Genomic DNA, 12,646 nt, shown 5'->3' with positions numbered 1-12,646 from the left:
CTTTTTTTTTTTTTTCAGTGTGCTAATGGATATGGTTCTGTCAAAGTAAAAGCACAGATGTTGAAATGCCATCGTGGTGTTTTCACCAACACGACACTTCTGTAACTACTTAAAGTAGCTAGCTTGTCAGCATGTTGAATTCCATTACATTGAGCATCCATGTAGTCTGACATTTGGCCTGATGCAGGTGAAAATCAAGTGAGTCATGTGAAAAGAGCAGTGTTCATGTAGGTGATTAGGACACATTTAAGTGTACAGTGTTAGCAGTAGTCTCTCTGTAAAATCTGAATACTGCTAAAAGCAATTTTCCAGTATCGTGTCTTTCTTGATGATTATTTTAATTAAGAAATTGTAAATCGTAGGTCCACAGAGTCCATGTGAACGGACAGATATCAGGATGGCAATAGTAGCCGACCACCTGGGACTTAGTTGGACAGGTAAGTGTGTATACACCTGAATGAAACAGTTTCTTAATTTGTCTTTTTCACAAGCAGTTTATTATTAAAAACAAAAAGCAATGAGTAAAAAACATTTTTATCACTTGTAATTCTATCTACCCAGAGTTAATTACAGTATACTGTGTTTTTCAAAACTTTTCTAGGCACATACCCTAAAGAATAGACATTTAAATCTTATTTTACCTTAAATTTAAGCACTTTCTTCACAATGCCATTTCTGGTAATATGGGATAACCTTTTACCTAATAGCAAATTTATTTTGTGGCATATAGGAAAACGTAGCTAGGGCCTATGGTTTTCAAATAATCCAAAAATTTTAGCTATGGTTTATGCCCTTAGATCAGCTCTCTTAGGCAATAGTCCAACTAATCCATGCCTAGGTTTCACAAATCTTAACCATTCATGAGTCACTGTCACAATTTTTACGATATACACGTATTATTTGCATGCTTATTGAGCTGATACTTTTAAGCGGGCTCACTTTTACGCTCAAAGATTTATTTAAAAGGAAATCTTACGTCATTTTGATAATGGAAAACAAGGATCATGTTCAATAACTATATAAACAAGAAAACAAAGGATGAGAGTTAAGCTTAAATTTTGAATTAAAATTGAAAAAATAGGATACAGGTGAATGAATCTATTCAATTTACAAAAATAGTGGAGCTCTGTGAAATGAATGATACTTTTTATAATCAGGGTGTAGAAGAGGAATTTGGGGCTTGATTTCACTTCATTAAAGATGAAGATAAGGCTCTGTGTCAACTGGACAATACTGCTTTGTAGTTTTTTTGGGGTTTTTTTGCGGAACGCGGGCCTCTCACTGTTGTGGCCTCCCTCTCCCGTTGTGGAGCACAGTCTCCGGACGTGCAGGCTCAGCGGCCATGGCTCACAGGCCTAGCCACTCCGCGGCATGTGGGATCCCCCCGGACCGGGGCACGAACCCGTATCCCCTGCATTGGCAGGCGAACTCTCAACCACTGCGCCACCAGGGAAGCCCCTGCTTTGTAGTTTTGATGTTAACTGGGCCCCCCAAATCCTACTTCACATGAATCAGAGAAATTTTAAGTTTTATAGGTTGAGTGTATTTTTTTTAATGCACAGCCAAAAAACAACAGTTAAATATAAATAAATGTTAATTATTGTCCTATTTAAAGTCATCTTGCATACTATCAGCGACATACATTCTCTACTCAGGGAAACAATTATCTAGGCTATCAAAATGGACAACATGAAACTAGATCATGGCACAAAAGGTCATTTACATTTATTTCCTTCGAATGCCCTGAATCCCAGGCCTTCCCCACCCTCCGTATTAAGGCCTCCTCTCTCCTTCCGCCCAGCCCTGCCCTCAGGCACACTGCTACTGACCCGGCCTAGTGGAGCTCTTAAGAAACAGTGGGTCTGAGTAATCCTTTGCAGACTGTTGAGAGTTAACAGTAATTCATTATGTATAAGTATTTCTGCACATAAAATTAATAATAGTATTATATTTTAACAGTGGACACTGTAATCTGAAAATATCCTGGAGCTAATGTTGATTTTGTGTATTATTTACCCATAACTATTGGATTATTTTCTTTAAGCAAAACCAGTCCTTAGTTTGTCAGAGTAAACTCTTGGAGAATATGTGACATAAGAATAGCGAGAGGGCTTCCCTGGTGGCGCAGTGGTTGAGAGTCCTCCTGCCGATGCAGGGAACACGGGTTCGTGCCCCTGTCAGGGAGGTTCCCACATGCCACGGAGCGGCTGGGCCCGTGAGCCATGGCCGCTGAGCCTGCGCGTCCGGAGCCTGTGCTCCGCAATGGGAGCGGCCACAACAGTGAGAGGCCCGCGTACCGGAAAAAAAAAAAGAATAGCGAGACAAAGTCATAAAACTGTAAAATTCTTAGTGACAATGTGTCTTTGCTCTTCACTGAGTCTCTAGACAAAGGATATGGTTTGGTCACGAGGGCAGGAAGGATTACTGCCCTTAAAACACAAAGAGATAAGGCACTTAAAAAAAATTAACTTTTCTAATTCGAATTACTATATGCTCAATGAAGATTATTAGGAAAATTAGCATTTAGAAAAACAAAATTTAAATCCATCCCTCAGAACCGCTGTTAACAAGCAACTTAATGTACTTTGGTTTTTTTTTTTTAAATAAAAAGCTTTTAAAATGTTATATACACAATGTAATTTTCTGCTTTTTTATTTACTTTCTGATCTTGGTTTTAATGGACAAATAACATCCAATAGCCATACTTTACAATGGTGTTTTGCTGTTGGTCACAATGCACTAGTGAGTCATGAAATCAATTCATGCTTTGTTTTTGTTTTTAAAGGGAAAAGAAAATGTCTATGACATATAGTAAGGTTGTTTTGCTCCATAAAGATGTGGTTTCATTTATATAAGCATCATGATATACAATGTATTTCTAACTGTGGGCTGTGATCACTTTGCCAGCCACTGCATTACATTAATTAACTTCTCTCCTTTTGTTCAACACATGCTTTGTTTTCAATTTTTCAGTAGTACAAGCCTACAGTGAGCATTCATGTATGTAAATAATTGTGTACAACCCTGTGTACTGTCACCATAGATTTCTAGGAGTGAAATCAGTTGGTCAAAGGATACAGACTTTTTTGAGCCTCTGAATACATTTTGCCAAACTGCTGGAAATGGTACTTAAGCAGGATAGAATCGTCCAATTCCTTTTCCATGGATTTTTTTCCCATTTCTTACTTTTTATAATCATTTAAGGTAATAAACACCTGACACATCTTTTTTAAATGTACAAAAAATATACAGTGAAAAGTAAGTCTCCTTCTCACCTTTGACTCCCAAGTTTAACTCTCCCAAGGCAACTACGCATATCATATGTATCCTTCCAAAGACACACTCTGCATTTACAAGATTGAGTGTGTGGTTATATAACACTTAGCTGGACAGAAAGCTTATCTCCCTTTTATTTTTTACACAAGTGACAGCATCTCATAGACAATGATCTGGCTTGGAGTCATCATTTAACCTCCCAAGTGGCTCTGATGAAACTTGAAGGCATATAGAATAGAGTATTATGTGAGTAAAAGATCTACTTCATGGAGGTTGCCGAGAGAAAACTCTACCGGCTCCTCTTGTGCCATGTTTATGAATTGTAGAATTGTATATCCCTACCTATCTTGTATGAAGTTTGCTCAAATTGCAGACAATAATTTGGCTGAGTTAAAAGAACCTAGCAACATCCTCTTTGAACAGAGCAAGAATCTTTATAAAATAATCTCCAAAGGGAATCTGATTATAACCAAGGAATTATTTTAGGAGAGATAAGTCACAGCTTGTATATTATCAGTATTTTCCTGTGAAATCAAGTATATAAAGATTAATGCCCAAGGCTGTACCTGGGTTTTACTATAAAATCCTTTCCCTTTTATGGGGGGGGGCAGTTGAGCATTACTTTTATGAAATATATGTGATAAAATTACAATATGAAATCTTAGTAACTCCTTTTCTTTTCTACAGAACTGGCAAGGGAACTGAATTTTTCAGTGGATGAAATCAATCAAATACGTGTGGAAAATCCAAATTCTTTAATTTCTCAAAGCTTCATGTTATTAAAAAAATGGGTTACCAGAGACGGAAAAAATGCTACAAGTATGCTGAAATTATATTACTTTAACTTGCAAAATTGCATATGTCTAATATTTCAGATAAGCCTACTGTTAATAAAATCACAGTGATCATAAAGTAATGGCAAGCCTTTTGAAGTTATACTTGTTTAATTTTGTGCTAATATTCTAAACTTCTGTCTTTAGGAAGCTTTTTAGGAAGCAAGTAGTAGGGGCTTTTGGGCATTTTGTCTATATTTGCATTTTTTGCATTTTTCTCTGTGACCATCAAAAATGAAAATATAATTCTAGCTGTTCAGTCATGGGGCGGTAGTGGGAAACAATGTGAAGTTACTGCTATGGCCAGAAATGGATGTGCAGGGAGATAATAGAGAAAAGGATAAGATCAAACCATTTTATCCAGCCTGGTCTGTGATGGCAGAGCACTCCCCAGTACTCCTGGGTTTTGTGTGGTTTAGGTGGTGGTAGGGGAGTGGTGCTATACTGTGACAAATGCCAACCCATAACGATGTGGAATCAGTTACTGGGGGTTTGCCTGGGTCGGCCTGACCTTAGTAAGTCATTAATGCTAAGCATCAAATATAAGGGTGACATATATATATATATATTTTGACAGTCTAACAGGAGAGGAATGTGTTTATTAGATCCCCTTATAACTAACGGGAGTCTCGCTGTCTTGAGGCCTATCTGCTCTGCGCCTTACAGAGACGGAACGAATGTGGCTGTCATCACACACGGCTTCACAAAATGATTCTTAAGACCCTAACGTATCTTCCCTGGAGCAGCGAGCTTTCTGAGCCCTCTGGGTAGTGAATGTTGCAGAGGTGCAGTGAGGCGGGACTAAGACGCTAGGAGGGTCAAGAGAGCCAATGCCTTTGTGTGGGTATTGTGATGACTTAGAAGAACATCATTTAATTGGGTTTTCAACCTTTTTTTTTCCCTCCTCTTTCAGCTGATGCCTTAACTGCGGTCTTGACAAAAATTAATCGAATAGATATAGTGACTCTGCTAGAAGGACCAATATTTGATTATGGAAATATTTCAGGCACCAGAAGTTTTGCAGATGAGAACAGTGTTTTCCATGACCCTGTGGATGGTAACTGAATTTAGTGTTCATATTTACTTAATCATTTGATAAAATTTGAAAGTGCAGTAGGACAAGGCAGTCACGTAAAACCAACTAAATTATGATTTGCTTGACTTAATTTCTCATTTTCACGGCATATTCTCTGCCAGAGTCTGCCAACAAACACCCTGATAGAACAAACTTGATAAATGTCTCTGTTATATAAAATACAGATAATGAAGTATATAAAGGCATAAGTTAACTGAAAGAGTTGGTATCTCAAATGTTTTATATGACCAAATGGAAGAAAATTTAATATCTAGAGAATATGTTGCTTTTGTCATTTCTATATTAACCTAAAAAACTAGGGAACTCTTTTATTCCTATTTAGGTAAAACCAAATTGTGGGCTATTATACAAATTGTTAAGTAAAATGGTTAATTACTGTTTTGAGAACAAGTATTTAAGCATGTACTGAAAGAGACGAATGTATCACTCAAACAGGTGTTTTCGTTATTTAGCATTATTTTAACTTCATATGCTGCCATTTTTTTGTTTGGAAAAACACTACTTGACCCATCGTATATAAAAGGTAGCATAATTTCTAATTCAATGAGCATAGATGTCACTAATATAATAATTCCTCTTTTACATTAGCTTAATTTATATGATAATGGTGTCATTTTTCCTTCATTATGTAAATTGGGGCTTTTTTCAACAAAGTATTAAGAAAAGTATGACAAATATCTTACTATGTTTTTCAAGATGTTCATAAACGGAAATTTATTCCTATAATGAATTTTGAGTACAAAAATGTTGATGCTACGGAGGCAAGAAGAGGAGCTAGGGATATTTTTCTACTATTTCAATTTTTTTTAAATATGGTGATTTTTTTTCTATTTTTAAACAGCAAAGTTAGACCACCAATAATCAATAACTTATAATTCTGCATATGTGACAAAACATCTCAAATTCTTAGAAAGCTTCTGCTTACTAAAGTCAACAGAAAATTTAAAGTGTACCTTGTTATCCCCATAACATAAACATGTGGGTAATAATGTCAAAAGTAGTTTCTTTTTAAGCTTATAAATATCACAGAACCTGGAAAAATGCTCTCTTCAAGGCCCTGTCTTATATGTGAGGCCATATATTGATGACCAAACTCTCTGTGCACAAGATAAAGACAGACCACTATTATATCAAATTTTGGGTTTTTGCCAAGTTTATAGAATATTTTAATATTCTTTACTGGGAAGCTTTTTTAAGAAAAGTAGTTTTAACAAACAAGATGATCAGAAAGGAATGGAAGTATTCAATGGAACTGAAAGTTTCATTTAACATTTTAAAATCAGAGTATCATTAAATAAATCCACAAGGGCTTTTTGTTGCTACATCTTAATATTTTATATTCTCTATTTTTAAAATTCTTAGGGAAATTTATGTTTATGAAGTAAATTTTACTTGTGCAGGTTATAAACCTCATGTAGTCTTAGACAAATTTTCAACATTCTGGTTTATGGGTGACCATAACAGAAAAATGTTCACGTACCTATAGTAATTTGAATTTACAACCAAAGCTAAGTTGGTATTTATCTTGGACTGATGGAAAAATTAGGCTTTAGTTTTTTAGACCAATAAGTCAGAAAGTGTGCCTGGTTGCCTTTTTGTTCCGGTCTCTCCTCTTCGTTGAACTTTTGTGAAACTTCCTTTCCTCACCATGACCAGACCATTGTTGACTTTTCTCTCTGCTGAAGGAGAAAAATAACTCCCTTAGTCCACGCAGCAAAGTTTAAAACGAGGCAATTTCTCCCTCCTTCCCCTTTGTGTAGGCTGGTTAGTAAACTTCTGCTGTCTCATAGCACTGTCATGACTATTCAGAGAGCTCTCTGTGAATGGCCTTCCTCCTGTCTCTGTTGTGTATCATTTCTTTTTTCTCTTTATTTGATTCATGCTTCTGAGTGGACCCCTACCACCAAGTTCACCAAGACTTTCATGCGTACACAACCCTTTCATCTCTGTCACATTATGACACCTGAAGAGTTTACATGGAGTCTTTTCTACTTTATCTGCTTTTTAAATCGTTTTCCTAACATCTTTTTAGATTTTTTTCCCAGTACTACTGCTCTAAAATCTAATGGTCATTTCTTTCCAAAGATTAAATTCATTTTTCTTTGCTGTAAATTTCATGTGAAATAAGTTAAGAATTAAGAGTTGGGTAGCATCACTCTTATGTACGGTTCTTAAAATAAGTTATAAGTAATTAATTATAAAAATTGGTTTCTTGTGGCTTGCTGTATTCAGTCCACCACAGTGTGGATTTTGCATGCTAAAAGTAGAAAGATATTAATTTGGCCACGCAATAAATGTATCTTACGTAATGACAGCTAACTTTATATTGGATCAAACTTGTGTATTTAAGTTACTGTATTAAAATTACCAAAATCGATAAACAATTTATATCTTAATTAACTAGTATTCTATTTTATTGTAGTTTGCACTAGTCTTTTATTTCATTGTATTACATATACTTGAACTACACCAATAAATTTATCAACATTATTCTGTAATTCATCACACATTTTCATACCTAATATAATTTAAGTCATTCCATGTGTTTTTGTTTGATGTGCTCTAATTCATTCCAGTCAGTCCAAATGTACTGTCTTCCATAGGTTATCCTCCCCTTCAAGTGGAACTGGAAACTCCCACAGGGTTGCAGTACACACCACCCACCCCTTTCCAGCAAGATGATTATTTTAGTGATCTCTCTAGCATAGAATCTCCCCTTAGAACCCCCAGTAGACTGAGTGATGGGGTAGTGCCTTCCCAGGGAAACGTAGAGCATTCAGCAGACGGACCTCCAGTCGTAACTGCAGAAGACACGTCCTTGGAAGAGAGCAGACTTGAAGACTCAATGCCTTTGACAGAAATACCTGAAGCAGTGGATGTACATGAGAGCCAGTTGGAGAATGTATGTCTGAGTGAGTATCCTCAATACCTCGGAAGGATGGCTGGGGTCCCAAAAGATGTTAAACGAGCAGAGCCATTGGAACAGACTAGAAAAGTAGGAGTGAGCCCTGAGCAGCAAGAGAAAGGAAAATCTGGTCCTGATGAGGAGATGACGGAAGAAAAACTCAAATCTCTATTTGAGGATATTCAACTTGAAGAAGGAGTAGAGTCTGAGGAGATGACAGAAGAAAAAGTACAGGCTATTCTTAAACGTGTTCAGCAAGCAGAACTGGAAATGTCTTCAATTACAGGTTGGCAGAATGAGACATCAAGTGGAAACCTAGAGTCCCCTGCTCAAGCTCGAAGAATAACTGGTGGGTTACTAGATCGACTGGATGACAGGTATGGCTCTGGGTCAGAAAAAGGAACGTGAAATGCAGGTTACATGTTAATAGTTTGTTTTCTTTCTTTATTTTTTGGCTGCGCCACACAGCTTGTGGGATCTTAGTTCCCAGACCAGGGATCGAACCTGGGCCCTTGGCAGTGAAAGCATGGAGTCCTAACCACTGGACTGCCAGGGAATTCCACTAGTTTGTTTTAAATATATGCTTTTTAGCAATTACTGTTTTTCTAAATTACCATTCCAATTTCAGGATAATACATGCTTTAAAGGTTAGTTCATTCTGCTAATCTGGAGAGGGAAAGTTACATTAAACTCAAATATAATTCTTAAAACTACTGATAATTAGCTGAAGTAAAATGCAAAAAGTTATACACATGCTAAAGATTAATACATTTTCTTTACTTTAGAAGGTTACTCTTTTCTACTTTATTACCTGTAGTAGTATTCTTTTCACATAGCCAGAAATTAATGCTCATTTAAAATAATGTAATAAATATAATTCTGTCGTTTAGAAATATAAGCATTTCTATTATTTCCTGACTTCAAACATAAATGTGCTTATTATACAAAGTTTTAAAATACAGATTTAAAAAATCAATACAATGCCATCATCTAGCAATAACCACCACTAAAATTTTGGTGAATTTCTTTTACATACGTGTTTTTAAATGTCACAGAAAAATGCAGAGAAGCAAAAAAGTCATCTATCCTTATCATACTAAGAAAAACAACTAACACTTTATATATCCTTCCTTTTTTCTACATGAATATTTTATATAATTTGCAATATGGCATATGTAATTCTTTACCCCCAAATAATATGGGCATGATAGAAATTTGTTTATAACCAAAATAATTCCCTAATCATGAATCTGGTTCTTTTTACAGTGATCTTCCTCTAGGAGGGTAAGAGCTAGTGTCCTTGAGACACTGGTTCAAACCCCACCACCATTAGGTTTGCACTTTTCGACTTGATTAATTTCTAAGCTCTAAGGATGCCACTGTAATTGGCTTTAAAAATAAGAATACTACTACTTTCTTCAAACAGGTTTATAGATTGAAAAAGAAAGCCTGTAGCATGCCTACCCAATGACTGGTACAAACAGTATCTCAGTGATAGCTGGCATTATTTTAGTTATGCACACATAAAATATATTTTACTTCAGTGGTAACTAGTGATAAACCTCAGTTCTTTTCATACAACTTATTTTATAACCATGTTTAATATTTTCATATTGCTGATAAGCTTCTTGCTCAATGAAAATTCCCAAAGAGGGAGGTGACAACATTTGCAAAGAGTTCACAAAACTCCCTTTGAAGAATGGGAGCATCAGTGAATTCTATGTTCAGCCTACAGAATAGAGTATGGAGACAAGAAATAGTACTAATTTTGATGTCTAGGTTCAGATAGAATCGCATAATTTATAGTTGCATAACAGGAAATTAGATATAGCTAGGAGTTATAGTTATCGTACAGGGTCTTCACAGTATGCTGGGACTGTTTGTCCTTAAACATCTGGAATAGGATGTGCTATTAATATTTTTTGATAAAGGTGTTTAATCAAAATTTGATTTATAAGGATACGCACATACATATACATAGTACATATATTGTACATAGAAAACATTGCACTAGTTTCATTGCCTTCGGAATTCTACAGGTAATAAGCAAAGGTGCTAATAAAAACAATATACAAAAAAAACCCAATATACAAACTATAAAATAAAGTAAAAGTCTATATTGAAACTAGTAAAAATTAGAGACCAATTTAAAAGAAAGTAATGGAAGAGAAAGATTTTTAAGAGTCAAAGGGAAAACAGTCCTCACAGGTAGTAGAAGCAGCAGGTGAGCATCCATACCCTTATCACCAGAGAGAGTCAGCAGAGGGCAGGAGTGGAGAAAGATGAGAACCCAAGGAAGGTTCTCACGGTTCTTCCACGGTGGGAAAAGCATGACGGTAGGATTCACGATTGGAAACACATCCAAAGACTGGAACGTAGGGTTCTTGAGGATGCCAGAGCTCTCATCACAGGAATTCATTTTGTTCTTTGTCATCAGTTTTTTCACTGGCACTAGAAAAGCATTTTGAGATCTCCTCCTCTTTTAGATTGGTGGGTCTGGAACTCTGGGTATGTCCATGAACCTCTCAGGATTACTTTTTAAAAGATACAGAATCCAAGGAACTGTATCAGTACAATTAAACAAAACAAAAGAAAAACAGTGACAGCATAGCCAGCCAGCTAGTTTGGGAGCTGGAGTGAAGAGGATGCCTGGAGCCTGTGTATCATCTCCTCACCCCACACCCACACCCACACCCATAACAGGCCCTCACAGTTTGAAATCTGATGACCAGGTTTTTCATGCGTTTCTACTGTATGTCTTTAAAAGTAGTTAAAAACACGGCTGTTGAAAATTTAGAGCTTCTGAAGCCCATTTGCAGCCATATGTTACCATTATAAATTTCCACATCTTCTCTATTGCAGCCCTGACCAGTGTAGAGATTCCATTACCTCGTATCTCAAAGGGGAACCTGGAAAATTTGAAGCAAATGGAAGCCATGCAGAAGTCACTCCAGAAGCAAAGACAAAATCTTACTTTTCAGAATCCCAAAATGATATAGGGAAACAGAGTACAAAGGAAACTCTGAAACCAAAAATACAAGGTTCTGGTCGTGTTGATGAACCAGCATCATCACTAGCGGCATATCAGAAAGCTCTAGAAGAAACCAGCAAGTTTGTCATAGAAGAGCCTAAACCCTGTGTGCCTGTCAGTATGAAAAAGATGAGTAGGACTACTCCTGCAGATGGCAAGCCAAGGCTTAACCTCCATGAGGAAGAGGGATCCAATGGGTCTGAGCAAAAGGTACGTCATCTAGTTTTCCACTGTGCTGTCATTTAAGCTGAAAGTACTGACGCTTCGATTCTTTTATAATCTTGTAGCACTGGGCCCAGTGTTCGTTACTACTTCCAGATTATCAATGTGTGATTGAAAATTGTAATACTAATAATGGGGGTAAAGAAAGTAATGAGTAAAATATATGCTATTTGTCATCCCTTCTTTCATTGGGTAGAAAAAAGGAATAAACATCTTCTTAGCCGTTTTTCAGGAGGGAAAAGAATACAGCGATGTTAAGTAAGTAGCTTAAGGTCCAGTTTTAATTTGGTCTGGGATTTAGGTTTCCTCACTCCCAACCTAGTCTTCTTTCTTGAGGATGGAGGATAATTATCCTGACCCTTTCTGGTTCCTTTGCACAATTTAAAGAGTCACTAGCATTGACCCATCTAAGAGTTCTATCCTATAAGGTCTGTTGCCTGAAAGGGTGTTTTAAAAATTGAAGAAACACAGTTCCCAAGCCTAAAATGAGGTGGGTATACTACTGTTGGTTGACGGCATTTAGAAATGCAACATTAAAAGTATCATTTTAATTATTTTTATATCTAAGTTGATAATTATCTTAATATTTGTTTTTAATAATTTAAAAAACCTTACTGTCATATAATTATTTGCTTGTTTTGTACTTATATGTTTTTGTGCTACCATCTAATAGATTTCATTATTCTTTGAGGGTAAACATTTTTAGATATTAAAAAATTTTTAATTGAAATTATGATTCATAGATGGATATAAGAAAATTAAGATCAGTTCTGTTTCCTATATTTTTGACTGCTTTTTGCTCTCTCAATTTTTGTGTCTTTTCATGAACTATGCAGTAGAAATAGACTGAGAGTTATACATCTTTGGAATAGTAGTACTTGAAGTTTTCCCTAAAGCATCTAGTTTACTTAAGCTCTTCTACAGTGTTTTGGGTAGAAAAAAAAAAGAAACAAATCTTTTGTAAAATAATGAGCCCGTGACTAATTTGAGGTTTAGGAAAATTTAGTAAACTCCTAATCCCTCAGGAGCTAATCATCAGCTTATTAACTAATCATATCCTTTCCTTTTCCCTCCTGCAGGCTATTTTTTGGATCACTTTCCTGCTTGTTAGGAGGGAAAGTGAGAGGAAATAAAATCCTCAGGACTCTCTTTCATTTCCTTCCCGACAAGTCTGTTTTGAGTATTGCTTTCTGCCTTTTAGTTAACTCCTAGCATGTTTAAGCAATATGACTTTGGGTGGAATGTTCCCTTTTAAAATGAGCCTGCAAAATATAGGGAGGAGC

General features: G+C 36.1%; 1 protein-coding gene across 1 annotated transcript in view; it reads left to right on the top strand.

Moving 5' to 3' along the window:
• ANK3 (ankyrin 3) overlaps nucleotides 1-12,646 on the top strand; it is a 329,557-nt gene that overhangs the window by 290,759 nt on the left and 26,152 nt on the right. Inside the window, 5 exon segments of the mRNA XM_060126942.1 lie at nucleotides 363-437; nucleotides 3,964-4,095; nucleotides 5,023-5,166; nucleotides 8,397-8,487; nucleotides 10,973-11,351. Of these exon segments, the coding sequence (XP_059982925.1) occupies nucleotides 363-437; nucleotides 3,964-4,095; nucleotides 5,023-5,166; nucleotides 8,397-8,487; nucleotides 10,973-11,351 (821 nt within the window).

The sequence above is a fragment of the Lagenorhynchus albirostris genome, chromosome 16 (assembly GCF_949774975.1).
Source record: "Lagenorhynchus albirostris chromosome 16, mLagAlb1.1, whole genome shotgun sequence".
Classification (NCBI taxonomy): Eukaryota; Metazoa; Chordata; class Mammalia; order Artiodactyla; family Delphinidae; genus Lagenorhynchus; species Lagenorhynchus albirostris.
Note: the sequence above shows the minus strand (reverse complement) of the source record. Positions and strands in the feature narration are given on the sequence as shown.